This window comes from Poromitra crassiceps (assembly GCF_964638095.1).
Source record: "Poromitra crassiceps genome assembly, chromosome: 18".
Taxonomy (NCBI): Eukaryota; Metazoa; Chordata; class Actinopteri; order Beryciformes; family Melamphaidae; genus Poromitra; species Poromitra crassiceps.
The window spans coordinates 11453826-11471338 of record NC_139636.1 but is presented as its reverse complement, the minus strand read 5'-3'; the positions used below and the strand labels follow the sequence as shown (position 1 = coordinate 11471338).

At 43.9% G+C, this 17513-nt stretch overlaps 1 protein-coding gene across 1 annotated transcript; it reads right to left on the bottom strand.

The window, feature by feature from the left end:
- Window positions 1-1737: 1737 nt before the first annotated feature.
- On the bottom strand, window positions 1738-17263 carry ric8a (RIC8 guanine nucleotide exchange factor A; the record flags this gene model as incomplete). Its single annotated transcript, XM_083654693.1, has 14 exons — window positions 1738-1882; window positions 2534-2653; window positions 4540-4684; window positions 5682-5826; window positions 6990-7085; window positions 8313-8463; window positions 9304-9398; window positions 9828-10015; window positions 11067-11166; window positions 11803-11883; window positions 12346-12482; window positions 13700-13895; window positions 15362-15409; window positions 17174-17263. The coding sequence occupies 14 exons, from the start codon at window positions 17261-17263 to the stop codon at window positions 1738-1740; spliced, it is 1737 nt and encodes a 578-aa protein (XP_083510819.1).
- Between the last annotated feature and the right edge of the window lie 250 nt (window positions 17264-17513).

Here is a 17513-nt window from a genome sequence, read left to right as displayed (position 1 = left end):
TCTCCTTCTGCCCTGTAGGTTTTTTTTTTTTTTTTACCATCTAAAAATAAAATATTTAAATTGCTTTATCCCATAATGCTATCCATTTGCGGGGAAATGCATCTAAAATTCACAAGTCTATTGCAAAAATAGTCTTTGGCTAGCTTTCAAATTAAATGACAATCCATAGTTGGCTTTATCTGCCTGCATTTATTTGGGAAGGGAAGTAGTCGTGGATGTCTCGTTTTGGGAGTGCTTTCTTTAAACTGTATTTGTTTGTTTTCTCCCTCTGAACAGTAAAAATCACCAGTGTCATCTAGCCATGAAATATTCTTTACAAATTAGTATTTCTAAGTCAGATGGGGAAGGGGAGGGGACGACTAATCGTGGCGCGCACACAGGTGTGTCCAGGGGCGGACTGGGATCCTAATTCAGGCCGGGCATTAGATACCAAGCAGGCCAGGCCGATACGGGCCGACGCGCGTGCCGGCGTCCGAAGGGCGGCGGCGAAAAATTTGGGCCGTCTGAAGCTCAATTTGGGCCGTTTGAAGCCCAATTTGGGCCGTTTGAAGCCAGATTTGGGCCGTTTGAAGCCCAATTTGGGTCGTTTAAAGCCAGATTTGGGCCGTTTGAAGCCCAATTTGAGCCGTTTGAAGCCCAATTTGGGCCGTTTGAAGCCCAATTTGGGCCAAGTCCAATTTTACAATGAGATGCACCCACTTTAACCCTGAATAAAGTAATAAAACCACTAGTAAACCAGTAGGCGGCGCCTGGCCTGCTGTTCAGTGAGTGGCCTGGCCTGGCCTGCAAAAAAAAAAAATTTTTTTTTTTTTTTTTTTTTTGCAGGCCAGGCCAGGCCAGGCCACCGGGCAATCAGGCAATCGTGCCCGATTATGCAGTCCGCCACTGGGTGTGTCACAGGTGTGGAATCTGTGTGAGTGCGTGTCGTCTGCTCGTGTGTGGAGCGGTGTTGTAGTCCAGTCCGACTCAACTCGAGTCCTGGACACATTTTCAGCACTCGTGACTCGACTTGGACTCGAGCATTCATGCATTCAGGACTCGGACTTGTTAATTGACAAAGACTAGTCCATAATAATTTGGCACAAGATGCTGATATCATACCGTGACATTATTCAATTTTGTGCAAGGGCAGGCACGTGTGTTGCACCTACATCACGCTCATGTTCAGTAGGCTAACTCGGACTCAGGTACCGCAGGGATGACGTATTGTAGGCTTACTCCAGAAGTTCCTGCGCTGCTGGTCCGTAGAAGGAAAAGGCAATGGGATTTGTGTATGGGAATTTCAGTTAAATGCATGAAATAAGGTCTGTGGTTTAACAACAGTTTATCAAACAGCGAAGTTTGTGTTCAGCAAGATAATCTTCACAAACGAGGAACACTGAATTTTGAAGCATTTTCTGGAAGAAAAAGAAACATTTACGCTTCAAAAGTCATACAAGTGTTCCTCGTTTGTGAAGATGATCTTGCTGAACACAAACTTCTCTGTTTCATAAAACTTTTGTTAACCACAGACCTTATTTTATGCATTTAACCGAAATCCCCATACAAAAATTCCATTACCTTTTACACGTATGAGTCCGGAAGTGCTACTTCCAGACTCATTCCTGTGGTACTCTAGTCTATTGGGACTCGACTTGGAGTATTTTTGGTGACTCGGAGTCAAACACTGGGACTTGACACTGGAGATATATTGAGTTGACTACAACACTGGTGTGGTGTGCCTGCGTGTGGAGCTGTTCACTGGGCCTCGTCTTCGCTGTCTGAGCGTGGAGGGGTCTCAGGCTGGAGCACAGGGTTGTGGACCAGTCTGCACAAGTCCTCTGGGTTCACCTCTCTCAGTTTCCCATCTAGACCCAGCTGCATTGGCTGGATCAGGTTGTTCCTACAGACAGAGAGATAGAGAGAGTGAGAGAGACCGTGAGAGAGAGACAGAGATTTTGAATTGAATTGACAGAGAGAGTGAGAGAGAGGGAGAGGCAGTGAGAGGGAGCATCAGTGAGAGAGAGAGAGACAGAGAGAGAGAGGGAGCGTCAGTGAGAGAGGGAGAGGCAGTAAGAGAGACAGTGAGAGAGAGAGAGGGAGCAGCAGTGAGAGAGACAGTGAGAGAGAGAGGGAGAGAGCAAAGGTGTGTGTGTACGTGATCATTTTTTTAAAGGTACAGTGAACAAGAATATTATTTCCCAATCTCATGGTAATGTTTAACTAAGCCAGGGCCTGTTAATGTAACGTCTACAGTATGTAAGGGATAATCAACTCCTAGGTGTGCACACCTAGGATTGGTCTGTGATCGGCGAGCTGCACGATCACTGGACAGGCAACCTGTCAATCATGACCCAAACATACAGTAATCTGCTTTAACATCGATTTGACTCTAAATGGGATCATAATTTACAAAATGATCATCATGCTGTGTTGAGGAAGACTTGAAACTAGCGGTGTGTGTGCGTGTGTGTGTGTGTGTGTGTGTGTGTGTGTGTGTGTGTGTGTGTGTGTGTGTGTGTGTGTGTGTGTGTGTGTGTGTGTGTGTGTTAACCTTGACAGCTTGTCAAACATGCTGACCAGCTTCATGGCCTCATATTCTTTCTGTTCCTCAGTCATTCCCTCCATGGGATTGGGCTGCTCCTCCTCTACTACCCCTGTTACTGGGTTTATCCTGGAGAGAGAGAGGGAGAGAGAGAGAGGGAGGGAGAGAGAGAGAAATGATGAATTCAATTCACACACCCCCTCCACACACACACACACACACACACACACACACACACACACACACACACACACACTCCCATCCCAGAGATAAAATGAGACCTGAACCAACGAGGATGACGCGCTGAAGAAAGAAAGAAAGGAAATCTTTCAAATTGGCATAGGCTACTACGCTTGCAAATGACGGTGGGCTGAAAAGTAGGCTATGTTTGGCATATCTGCATTCTGGATCAAAGTCAATTAAGAGAGTCATTAAGAGAGCGAGCGTGGAAATGAAAGTAAAACGTTAAACGTGCTTTTCTTCCAGCACACGTTAAAAAGACTCCGCCCTATGCTGGATCGGTTCATTTGTACGTCGGGTTACAATGCACACAGTTACAGTAACAAAGAGGACTAGTGAAATGAAATCATAGAGTTCCAAACGCATTTCTATCTTGTTGTGGCACTGGCCATCACAATATGTATGAAGTGAAGAAACAGTAACGCAGACATGAGAGAGAAAGTGCAATAAACACAGGTGTGCTGTGTGGGACAGACATTAATAGTTGAGTTAATGTTTTCATATTCATATGAGGAAAATACCTGTGTATTTGATAGGCTACTATATTCATACGTATATGAACTATGCGCTATGCATTTATCCAATCACCCCCCCCCACCCCACCCCCCGGTCGGCAGCAACATTGTCAATTTCAACAATTTTGGGAACCCCTGCTCTATAGGGTGTGTGTTGGTACTGACTGGGCCTTGGCCTCTCTATAGTGTGTGTGTTGGTACTGCCTGGGCCTTGGCCTCTCTATAGGGTGTGTGTTGGTACTGACTGGGCCTTGGCCTCTCTATAGGGTGTGTGTTGGTACTGCCTGGGCCTTGGCCTCTCTATAGGGTGTGTGTTGGTACTGACTGGGCCTTGGCCTCTCTATAGGGTGTGTGTTGGTACTGCCTGGGCCTTGGCCTCTCTATAGGGTGTGTGTTGGTACTGACTGGGCCTTGGCCTCTCTATAGGGTGTGTGTTGGTACTGACTGGGCCTTGGTCTCTCTATAGTGTGCATGTTGGTACTGACTGGGCCTTGGCCTCTCTGTAGTGTGTGTGTTGGTGCTGACTGGGCCTTGGCCTCTCTATAGGGTGTGTGTTGGTACTGACTGGGCCTTGGCCTCTCTATAGGGTGTGTGTTGGTACTGCCTGGGCCTTGGCCTCTCTATAGGGTGTGTGTTGGTACTGACTGGGCCTTGGCCTCTCTATAGGGTGTGTGTTGGTACTGACTGGGCCTTGGCCTCTCTGTAGGGTGTGTGTTGGTACTGACTGGGCCTTGGCCTCTCTATAGGGTGTGTGTTGGTGGTACTGACTGGGCCTTGGCCTCTCTGTAGGGTGTGTGTTGGTACTGACTGGGCCTTGGCCTCTCTATAGGGTGTGTGTTGGTACTGACTGGGCCTTGGCCTCTCTATAGGGTGTGTGTTGGTACTGCCTGGGCCTTGGCCTCTCTATAGGGTGTGTGTTGGTACTGACTGGGCCTTGGCCTCTCTGTAGTGTGTGTGTGTGTGTGTTGGTACTGACTGGGCCTTGGCCTCTCTGTAGTGTGTGTGTTGGTACTGACTGGGCCTTGGCCTCTCTATAGTGTGTGTGTTGGTACTGACTGGGCCTTGGCCTCTCTATAGGGTGTGTGTTGGTACTGACTGGGCCTTGGCCTCTCTCTGTAGTGTGTGTGTTGGTACTGACTGGGCCTTGGCCTCTCTCTGTAGTGTGTGTGTTGGTACTGACTGGGCCTTGGCCTCTCTATAGGGTGTGTGTTGGTACTGACTGGGCCTTGGCCTCTCTATAGGGTGTGTGTTGGTACTGACTGGGCCTTGGCCTCTTTGTACTCCTCTGTCTCGGAGTCTTCGTCTTCAGAGTAGATCCCAGAGTCTCTGCCGCCCCCCAGCAGCCCTCTGGCAGCCAACAGGCCTGCAGCGTTACCATAACCTGTGTACTTAATGAACCTGGAAACTGCAGAGAGGGACAGAATATCACAGTCATTACGGTAGGATTTTACACCGTATTATATCAGTCATTACGGTAGGATTTTACACCGTATTATATCAGTCATTACGGTAGGATTTTACACGCTATTCACTAGCCGCTACAGCAAGGCCTTTGGTTGGGCTTTAAACCTAGTAAAGTTAAAAGACCATATTACATTAAATTAAATCCTAGGTTAAATTAATCAATTTAAATGGACAAAGCCATTGAATAGCCTCTGATACCAAAACTACATGTAAACCACAGTTGATTCTCTAGCAACTTCATTAAAAAGCATAATATTAATCTTCAAATATCCCCCTTGAGAGAAACAAAACATTTTCAGTTCCTACCACTGGGAAAAATAGATTAAATTGGTAAATGAAAAATTATATGGTCAGTATATGGTTCCAACGTTATGATGGATAAAAAAAAGTTTTTTATTCTCAAATGGTATTAGTGTACTTTTGTATGGGATATATTCAATAGAGGAGGGGTGGGGGGGGTTAAGTCCTCAAAACTCTCGCTGCCACCAGGGGGCACCGTCATGCAAAATTGGCTAGTGCTGTTACTTTCTCTCAGCAAGATGCTTATACCAATGAAATCTGAAATCATCTGAAACCTCGAGTCTCGAGTTCTCAGTGTTCGAGTCAGAGTCCAAGTCACCAAAGCAAAGTAGAGTCTGAATCGAGTCCCCATTAACTGAGTCCGATCCCGAGTCCGGAATTACTGAACATGAGCATGAATCCACATATAGGTGGAACACACGTGCCCTTGCACGAAATGTAATAATGTCCCAGTATTAATATACTGTAGCTATTAGGGCCTATCACACACAAAAAATCTGAATCATCAGTGCTCAAGTCCAAGTCATGAGACGTGTCCTGAAAATGAGTCCGGCACTCGGACTCAAACTGGACTAACACTGGTTGAACGACACATAATGACATAAATATGATGGATAAACAGGCAGCCCCTCTCTCACCGCTCTCCTTGCAGAGGACAAACAGCAGTTCTGCAGCACAGTTCTTCACATCAGTGTCGATGTGAGTCATGAGACGGACCAGCTTGTTCCTCAGAGCCTGGCCCACCTCCGGTCTGTTCTTCACATCACGCAGTGGGGGCAGCACCTACACACGCACACGCACACGAACGCACACAAACACACACACGAATGCACACAAACACGCACACACAGCCATGCACACACACACACACAGACCACGCATGCACAGACGCACACACGAGTCATCACTAAGTTAAGTTATCCTTTATTGTCCCCATTGGGAAATTCATCCTCTGTATTTGACCCATCCTCTACTAGGAACCATCCTACTCCAGTTCTTTAGCCCAGAGGTTCTCAAATGTTTTTCTGACAAGGACCCCTTACAAGATAGAAAATATACCGGGGACCCCCTCATTCTGATTCATGATTTTGGGCTAATTGATTCCACGGTAACGTGCTTGACATTTAAATTGATAGGTTTGTTAGATTAGAATGTAATCCATGAACCATTTTAGATTTAAAGCATACAATATTTTCATTGAACTATGAAGCTTTTGCAAAAAACAACACGTTTTTATTTGTATTTTCCTGAAAACTTTTCACGGCCCCCCTGGCAAAGTGCCACGGACCCCTGGGGGTCCCCGGACCCCCATTTGAGAACCACTGCTTTAGCCAGTGCCTTGCTCAGAGGCACTGATAGGAGTATTAACCCTAACATACATGTATTTGACAGGAGTATTATCCCTAACATACATGTCTTTGACAGGAGTATTAAGTCTTTGACAGGAGTATTAACCCTAACATACATGTCCTTGACAGGAATATTAACCCTAACATACATGTCTTTGACAGGAGTAATAAAGGGATACTCCACTTTTTTGGTTGTTTGGCTCATTTGCCACATCCCCCCACATAACCAACATACACCATGCCTTGCCTATTCAGTTTGTGCTAAAATAAGCCCATACACAGTACCACAATAACTCTTTGACAGAGACACGCACCTCTTTGCTAGTGATTTTTTTTTAACAGGAAGTCGAAAACCAGCTACCGCTGAGAATCATGGGAAAGGTCCAGGAAAAAGGTGAATAGTGTGAAAACCATCAATGACACAAAGACTCCTGATTATAAGACAGGCAGTTGTGTAGTGTGAACAGAACAGCGATGACTCTGACCGTCGTGTAGTGTGTCTACTATGATATCCATTCTGACGGAGACATGCAGTCATTTATGTACCCAGTGATCATAACTCTTGTCACCTCTCTTTGCCTCTGCCCGCCTACTGACCTTTGACCTGAGGAACTTGCGGGTCTCTCGGTGGATCCGGGCACTCTCCGTCAGCAAGTTGAGACACGGGAGGAGGGTCTCCTTCAACTTATTTTCCTGCATGGAGAGAAATTATTATTAGTATTCACGTGACGTTTTGACGACCGAACACAGGACAAACATTTTTAGTCCCCGTCTAAGTCTATGGACTCTTCAAACCATGCCCTCTTTGAACTCTAACTACTCTTTCATAATTTGTACTTACAAACTCCATTCGAACTTTAAACGGGTCACCACTTTTACTCCTTCATTATTACTCTCATGTTTGATATCTTTTGTACTTTTTGAGAAATCACAGTTTTAGGTTTTATACTTTTTCCAAACTTTATAATGGGATCCCATGGAGCCGGCTTAGAGTGTGTGATGTCACAATTCACTCTAGCAGACTTTCCATGCTGCCCTTTTTTTTAAAACTAAATTCACACATTTTAAATCTGTGACAGTTCACACAACTTCAACACTACATAGGCTACATAAGTACATAATAGGCTACATCAAACCCTCCAGCTACTTCTGCTCTCACTCACAATGTCAAAATATAAGTGATGCGAGGTATAGTTTAGATATTAATGTTTGTTAATGTTCCACTCTATTTCCAACTGCTACTTCCAAATTGATGGTATTGTGCTATTTATATTTCAGATTGGTCCTCAAGATGGCACCGGTACAGTTGTGTGTTAGCAACAACAAAAACAGCGACACTGGAGACAGGAGGAGAGCACTCTCCTCCTTTATACTCTTTTTTAAAGTTTTGTTGTGATGCTTTTAAATTGTCCATTTTATTCTCTTCTTTTATTCTTTTATTTTCCTGTCAACCATTTTATGTGAAGCACTTTGAATTGCCTCTGTGTATGAAATGTGCTATACAAATAAACTTGACTTGACTTGACTCTCTGCCAACATGAACTATGTTTCAAGGTATTTAAAATCAAAAGGATTAGTTACGGTATATTCACACCAGTACAATCAACTCTATGTACGAAAAGCAAAAAAATCTGCTGCAGTTAGTTTTTGCCTATTCCCCAACACTGAGTACCGTACTGAAACTTTTTAGCATATTAATTCATGTTCAGATTCTGATGTTCTAACAAAAATGTCTTTGTCTTCACCTTGGAACCCTTTCACTCACAGGTATTTAAGGAAGATTATTTCAGCATTTCATTGTCAATGAAAACACGCACACGCACACGCACACACACACACACACACACACACACACACACACACACACACGCACGCACACACACACACACACACACACACACACACAGAGCTGTTTCTCACCCGGTCAAGTCTTTTCTCTATGAATTGCAGCAGCATGTTGACGGCATCCATGTTGACACCCATGTACTCAATGGAGCCTTGTTGGACCTTCGGCATTAGCAGCACATCCAGACAGGGCAGAGGGAGGTTACCTAGCAAGTTGACTGTATGACTGATGGAGAGAGAGAGACAGAGAGGGGGAGGGGGAGAGAGACACAGGGAGAGAGTGGGGGGAGAGGGGGAGAGAGAGAGAGGAAATATAATTACAATTCTCCAAACTATGGAACCCCTTCAGTTTAAAGACCCCTTAAAGCCATGTGGATGCAAAATACTATACTTTGATTAATTTGTGTCGGATGTCTTTTTTCCAACCACTTTTTTTTTATCTTGTTAAAATCCTTAGAATGACATCTACTCTTCTACATCTTCTCTGTCATTAAACATTCCAAAGTCTATGAATATGCAAATATATGTCATCTCAAAAGTTTTCCTCTTTCCCCCTTCCCCCTTCCCCTGCTCCTTCCCCACCTTCTCTCCTCCCCAACATTTCCCATTCCCTCCCCACCTCATCACTTTCCTGCTCTCCCTCCCCTGCACTCTCCCCACCTCCTCCTAATGGCACCCATTATATCCTATATTTCTATATTTTCTAAATTTCTCTATCAATTGTTCAATGTGTTATTATTACTACTGTAATTTGCTAGTGTCGTGTCAGCTAGAATTAGCTTGACATTTTTTCTGTGAAGCCCTCTGGGACATGCTTGTGAATTAGGGCTATACAAATAAATTTGACTTGACTTGACATCATTCTGCACAGTGAAGCGCAAACTGAAGGAACAAGAAGAAAACTGATTTTTGACTTTTAAGTAACATCTTATCTTTGTAAGTAATCATTCAATCAGTAGAAAAGCTGATATTAATAGCAGTGAAATAATGAGTAGAATAAGGGACTGTGCGTGTGTGTGTGTGTGTGTGTGTGTGTGTGTGTGTGTGTGTGTGTGTGTGTCTGTACCTATGGAACTCCTCAGTGCGCTCCTCTCCATCTGCGTGGCTCATTAGACAGTGTCTCAGAATGGCCCCCAAATGCCTATACTCTGCTGCTTCCTCCTAAACACACAACCAAACCAAATCACTCTCTTGATATACTACCACATTTTGATTACTTTAATCTCCGTAGTACATCACGGTGAATAATTGTTTTCATTAAACAAAAAAGTCGTTTAATTAATAGTATTTATTTTTATGGTTTTGTTGGAATGCCACTGTAGAAAATGTAATGTTGTGGTATGTTTAAAGCCGTTTTACTTTTAGAGACATAACATTAAAATACTCATAACTTTTTATCTGAGAGAGCTATCTCAGTCATTCGGAAAATGTTATATGTTGTAGAGAATTTAATAATTATTTTTTTTAAATAAAAAAATAAAAAAATAAAAAGAATTTCCACTTAATGGAAATGTCACAAATGAAAATGACACATTTTCACCATGTAAACATTTTTGCAGGCCACCACACATTTGTTGTGATGGTTCTCACCTCGTCAACCTTGTGTTTGGTGCTGTCAAAGGTGATGTTGAAGAGTATCTTCAGGATCTCCATGGCTCGTTCTGTCTGCTGCCGGCTGAGGGGGGGCAGGTCTTCTGGCGGGACGCCCTCTGACTCCGCCCGGGCCGTCTCCAAGGTGTCTGGCCAACACAGACCCAACGTGCTGTCCAACTGGTTCCCTGGGAAATACACCGTTTCATTTGATCGCATTGAGGCCAACGAGGCAGTACCAAAAACTACAGTTCCTCGAATTGCCACTTGAGGCTTGCTCCAAAAGGGAGTCATTCCCCATTCACCTCCATGTTAAAAGCCCCACATTTACAGCATAAATAAGCATGTTTACAGCCTGGTTCAAAACACGGTTTTCATCTGTATAGCTAATTTCACCTTTCATGACAACTGATGGGGGTGGGGGATTTTTATATAACTCACCTGTTTAAAGTAAAATAGATGATAAAAAAGACTTTGTTTTGGCCATAATTGACGGGTCGCCTGTCCAGTGATTGCATAGCTCGCCAATCACATTACATTACATTACATTACATTACATTACGTCATTTGGCAGACGCTTTTATCCAAAGCGACTTACAATGACACTTTTTTGTCAGCAATAGAGCAATCCACTATGTAACACAGTCTATGATAACTACAACTTCTGAAGGAATAGTGGTACAAGTTAAGGTAGTTTAGATTTTTTTTTTTTTTTTTAAGAGAGAAAGAAGTTAGATCAAATAGGGCCCAGATGGAGCATGAAAAGGTGTGTCTTTAGTCTTTTCCGAAAGATCAGCAGTGATTCGGCCGTCCTGACCGAAGGTGGAAGCTCATTCCACCATTGAGGTACCAGGGACGAGAAGAGTCGTGAACGGGATGAGCGACTTTTGAGCCCCCGTAGTGAAGGAGGGGCGAGGCGTCCCGCACTGGTGGAGGAGCAGAGGGAACGGTGAGAGATTTGGAGCCTGACCATAGATTGTAAGTACCGAGGGGCTGTCTGGTGTACTGCCCTATAGGCCAGAACTAGGGTTTTGAATTGAATGTGTGCCGAGATGGGAAGCCAGTGAAGGTCCCGGAAGAAGGGAGTGACAGGAGAGAATTTGGGTTGGTTGTATACCAGACGGGTATCACAGCTCTGGAAAGCCCCACTCGTCCAAATATGGCTACAAAAACAAAGGTTCTGGCTAAAAATAGATGGAAGTGGTAACTAGGAGACTAGTTACCCAGGAGACTATTTACCTAGGAGACTGATGCCGTGGAGCTCTTGGGCCAGCTGTGCCCTGACATCGACTCTCAGGGCCGTCAGCAGAAAGGTGAGACGCAGGTCAAAGAAACGTACCTGAGAGAGTAGAGACAGACAGACAGATACTGTATTGATAAATGAGACCCCAGAGCTGGAGTAGATGGAACCTTATGGTTACTTGTCATCCAGAAGAGATTCTTGAAAATGATTTCCCAGTCAAACTCTCATGAACCATCTGATTCTGCACCTCTCTTTAAGAAAGATTCGCTGCCGGGTCCTTCTTGCTATGAGGCCACAGTGCTAACCACTAACACACCATAGATAGACAATCAGCAGATAGTTTGGCCAGGTTGCACTATGGTACCATGTTGCTGTCTCTTCTCTAGAACAAGGAACTGTTGGCTGTTAATATGACAGTTTCATCAATCAAAGATAGCTAGTGGGTGTGTAGTTCGGTCGAAAGAAAATAGTTGCTACATGAAACTGCTCACAACAAGGTCTGCAGATTATCTTGAGTAACTGGGTCATGATCTCCGGAAAGAGACCTTGCTGTTGAGGTTTTCAAACCACAAGCCGAGTACAATCCACTGCCATTGTATTGGAGAGAAGGCAGACATACATTACCTACGGCCATTATCTCCCAAACTCAATTTCACACGAAAACAATCTAGATGGATGAATAGCACAACAGGTGAGGAAGGATATGTATTCTTGATAACTCCGCATCCATACCTCGTGGTTCCAGGTGGGGTCATGACACTGCTTCAGCCTCTCTGCCACACCCTTCATCAGATGCAGTTCGGCCGCAACCACCTGCCAATCGATTAAATCAATCAATCAATCAATGGATAAGCAACAAGCAAATAAATGCATCATATTGATTATTTGTCTGAGCCCTTTTACGGGTAAATAATAATAATAATGATTGGATTTATATAGCGCCTTTCCAAGGCTCAAAGCGCTTCACAGAATCATTATTCGTTCACACCATTCATACCGGTGGTTCAGAAGCGTGGCAGCCACACATTGGCGCTCAACGGCCCCTCCGAACCACCATCATTCATGTCTACATTCATACCAATCATACCATTCATGTCTACATTCATACCAATCATACGAGGCAAGGAGGGTTAAGCGTCTTGCCCAAGGACACAACGACAGCAGCTGGGAGGGAGCGGGGATCGAACCGCCAACCCTTGCGTCATTGGCCGACCCGCTCTACCTCCTGAGCTAAAGCCGCCCCGAAATGTAGGAGAGGAAGCAGAGGTGACAGACCTGGCCTGTCTGGTTGTGTAGCAGGATGTTACAGAGTGACTTCAGAGCCTCCACAATCACTTCCAGGTCAGGGTGTTCTGAAGGAGGCGGGGCTTCCTTCACTGCCCCGCCCTCCCCCTCTCCGCCCTCGCCTCCCTCTAGGCGCAAAAAGTAAGGAGAGGTGAAACTGTGTCAAAATCCTATACTGTAACAGGAATGCGAAGTCTGTGTAATTATTAGGGCCGATTAATGGGCGAACAGTGTGCGGCAGGGATGACGTGTTTTTCTAGGCTTAACCAGAAATCGCCGTTGCCATGTTGGGTCATCAGGGGAAAAGGCTATGGGGTTTTAGAATGGGGATTTCGCTTAAATGCAAGAAATAAGTAGAACCACTTATGAACCACTTTATGACTTTTTAAACATTTTCTGAAAATCGTGCGGGGGGGGAAAAAACGCATTTAAAAGACATAAAAGTGGGCCACGTTTGTGAAGATTATACTGCTGAACACAAAAGACCACTCCCATAAACTTTTGTTAACCACCACAGACCTTATTTCATGCATTTCACCAAACCCCATAGCCTTTTCCCCTGATGAACCGAAGTGCTAATTCCGGACTCATTCCTGCAGTACTCTATTTGCGATGGCTGCACAGATGAATGGCCGAACTTGGGATGCTGACTAGGATAAAGAAAAGGAGTGGTCAAGCACAATCACAAGAGCTTCAACATCGTCTTCTACGCCACCTTGATGCTAAGACCGTAAACCTGGAAGAGTGTTCGAATCAGAATTTGACTGCCAGCGAGTCTTCTGGCACTAACGACCTTTTAGTCAACAACTTATTGAAAAAAGATTCTTGACAAAAAGAAAACCACATCAGAGCATGTATTTTTTTTTTTTTTACCTTTATTTATACAGGGGGAGTCTCACTGACAGCAATGCTCTCTTTTTCAGGAGTGCCCTGTTCACATTCATACCTGGAAGCTGACCAGTACAACCACAGTCTGATCTGCTGGCCACTGATCAGCTCCACTGGAGCGGTTGGGGATAAGGGCCTTGCTCAAGGGCACCTCAGTGGTGGTAATGAGGGAGGGGCAAGCGCTGCCTTTTTTCACTTTCCCCACCCAGATTTATCCTGCCGGTCCCGGGGATTGAACCGACGACCTTCCGGTCACAAGCTCGCTTCTCTAACCATTGGGCCACCACTGTATTATCAGAGGCTACTGGCTCGCGAACAGAGGCTAGTGAAATCTAACTTGAAAGCCATTACATTCAATTTCAAATTTGGCAAATGAATGCCATTCAAATCGTTTTTTTTTTTTTGCACTAATCTTCCTCCATACAGCGCTCTGAGAACACCTCCGACACTGAATTACCTTGGTGGTCGTCTGGCTGGCTTTGGGCGGGCATGATGGCGGCGTAGCGGGCGAGCGTGGCCATGGCGTGGTGGCTGATGAAGGGACTCAGGCAGTGTTTGTCTCTGGAGAGGATGCGGACGGTCTCCACACACGCCAGCTGACAGGAAGGCTGGAGCTCTCTGCTCAGGAAGCCAAGCACCAAGTCCCCGAGATGCTGCGTCAGTCACACAACAACACACAACATGACATATTCCTATAGGGATAGGAACCGAAACCCGGTACCACTATGGCACCGGTACTTTTACAACCGGTACTACTGGTAAAACATCCATCCATTTATTCATTAATTTTACAAATCTGAGGTGATTCTTATCAAAGCTAACCGACTAGCACCATACTATTCTACTGTTTCTACCAGGTCTGCCTTCAATTCACCTTCTATTTGATCAGTTCAGGGGTGGATTCAAATCAAAATTCAAATCTACTGAAAAATTGTTAGTTGTTATAACTGACAAATTAAGATAAGATGATGGTCAAATTCTCTATAGCAAATCAATTTGTGCTCGGGTTTGACAGATATCATTTTTGAAAGCTGATACTAATATGTTTGCGTAAAACTACTTCTGTAACTGCTTGTCCCAGATTGGCGTGATTTGTAATGTTGACTTCATTTAGAGCTGACTGAATGGAAAGTGAATTGACCTGATATCTCCACTGAGAGAGACCCACAGTTTATCTCTCTGCCCTGCAATTGCGCTGCAATTCACAAACTTTTCTGTGTCCATATATGTTTCATTGACATTAACTGTATATATATATATATATATATATATATATATATATATATATATATATATATATATATATATACTGTATATATATATGTGTGTGTGTGTGTGTGTGTGTGTGTGTGTGTGTGTGTGTGTGTGTGTGTGTGTGTGTGTGTGTGTGTGTGTGTGTGTGGTAAAATTAGACAAAATGACAAATAATGTCTGCATTTGTGTGTTTGCAGAGGCAAACTGTGGGCTCCGTTTCTTTCAGAGACAGGAGGGACTTTGCCTTACTGATACCTCTTCCTGCAACTTCTCTTCCTAAAGCACCGAGCATGCAGACAGGGAGAGACAGATCACAGTCACACAGAGGTACATTTAAAAAGTTTCATGTGCTGCTCTACTGACGACTTCCATGTTAACATTATGGAGATGCACTGTAGGGTAGACTTGCCGGTTAACATCTGTGAACTACATCCAAACCTTTACAGTCTTACATTCAATATTGTTAGCTGGTTTGCATCACCAAATAGTGGAAGACTTGAAAAAATACAGCAAACCACATCACATTCTGAAAGACGGAGCATGCATCACATTTTTGTCAGCATAGTATTTGATACTCAAAAGCACTTCAAATTCATTTTCCGCTCCTTTTAAGGGTGGCAGGCGTTTCCAGTCCATCACAGAACTAACGCAGGTAGACAGACACTGAGATTCAGCTATGGGTAATTTAGAGTGTACAATCCAAGTTAAGGTTGTAAAATCTGTATCTGTACGTTATATCAATGTTGTCATTATCAATTTCCCAACCATGGAAAAATAAACGAAATTAATCAATCAATCAATCAATCAATCAAACGATCTATAAATCAAAATGGTGAAGATGAAGACTTAAAGAACGTAGAAATACCTCTCTGTCAGCTTCCTCTTCCTTGCTGAACGTAAAACATTGGTTCTTCTGTAGGGATGAGAGGAGGAGATATGATTTGCTATATTAGAGGCAATGATACTTTTCACGTGATTATTCTCATTTTCACTGAAAAATGTAAATGTAAAAATGTGATTCTTTCGGGGATCTGTATCAAACAAAGATGTTTTCATAAGCCTGTAGAATATGATGTGTAGGCCTGACATTTCTGCAACAAGCACGACAATATTTAATTAAAAATTGTATTTTGTTTACACACATTTCGCCTTGAACAAATATGGTGCCTTCTGCAATTTGAAAATTGCAGTAGGCCTAGGCCATATTGGGATTTCGATTTGTTTTGTTTTGTTTTGAAATTGTTCAGCCCTAACCGTGCAGCCTGCATGGCAGAAGCACATGTAAGTTAACGTTAAGCGCCTCATCTCTGGGAGCTCTTTAGCTGAGCCACAGGAGACTATTTGTGTATCAGAGTATCTAATCCTATTGCCTCCCAGCTCAACTCCCACACAGACCTGCCTCAGCACTGATCTGGGGCCAGTGGACAGCTGAGGTGACACCAACAGACCTGCCTCAGCACTGATCTGGGGCCAGTGGACAGCTGAGGTGACACCAAAGGTTTGTGTGTTCAAAAGAATGCAACGTTTTGGCTCCGAACTCTGAGCAAAAATGTAAAAACAAAACAAAAAATAAATAGAATTCTTCCATACAGCTCACCTGGTGTAATCCAAGCCATGAGATGCCAAGTTTACTTTAAAAAGACATAATTTACACCCTGAGTTTAGCTGAAATATAGCCATGTGAAGCTGGACTTGCACTTCTTGCTTGAGCACCTACAGTAGCTACAGTGAATATTTCAGCTAAAACAGAGTGTAAATGCCATCTTTTCAAGTCAACTTGGCATCTCACGGCTTGTGGAGCCTTGGATTACACCAGGGGAGCAGCATGGAAGCATTTTATGTCCCCGCCTCCCCGGGGCCCTGTTGTTTTTTACGTTTTTGTTCGTGGCCCTGCACAGGAGCAGACCGCTCTATACTTGCCTGACGTGGCCAGTCTCCATTTCCCCAAACGGGGACTGCACCGACTGCATTCTACTACTGCATGTAGTAGGCCAGTGGTTTTCAAAGTGGGCCGGGGGCCGCCAGGGGGCACTAGGGGAGCCTCAGCAAATTAATGGGAACGCTTTAAAAAAAATACCATCTGTATGGGGAAGGAAATTATTCTGTTATATTTGTAATACTAGTATAATAAAGAATATATCTTTTCTTATTATATTTTATAATTATATTTAGTGTAGGCTACTGTTAACAAAATGTAATTGAATCCTTTCCTTCCACATAATAATAATAATAATAATAATAGTCTGGACTGGAACAATGTAAACGAAAAACAGAAATATTGAATATGGAGAAATTAGAAAAGATTTGAGATACAATTTGGTTATTAACTATTACATTAATAAAAGTAAGGAAATAATATATTTCTGAGGTTGAGGCGTAGGCCTACATGATTATCAAAGGAGCCGCAAAAAGCTTCAGGCAGACCTGATGATGATGATGATGATGCAGACTAGAGCATCACCTAGTTTGAAAAGGGCCTGAAGCTTGAACAAAACTGTCATTATTCAATAGCCTACACCTACATCATAATAGTAGACACTGCATCATGTTTAGGCTACAGCATAACGGTGCCATCGGTTTAGTAGGCTCTCATAAACTTTAATGGATAAGGCCGATTTGAACTGAATGTGACGTTAGCATTGGGCTGCTGTCTGTCGTGATAGTGCTGTTTATTTACCTCCTGGTTGAAGGTCTGTAGAGCCGCCAAAGCAGCGTCTTGCTGTCCCGTCTCCAGCTGCTCTATAACGGCTTTTAAATCCATCGTCATCGCTGTTCGGCTGCAGCACAGACGGTCCTCTCGTTACACCAGGACAACGCTCAGTGTGTGCGTGTCTAGCCTCTCACTCAGCGACATGCACAGATTAACCTACCCAGAGGATTTGTGCAAGCATGTTGCATTCACGTCCTGCTGGGAGAGAGAGAGACATTGGGTACCAGTAGGCTATTACTTTCCCCCGGTAAATCAGTAGTTTACTAGGTATACTACTTATCCAAGTAACTTTGAGTTACTGCATTCC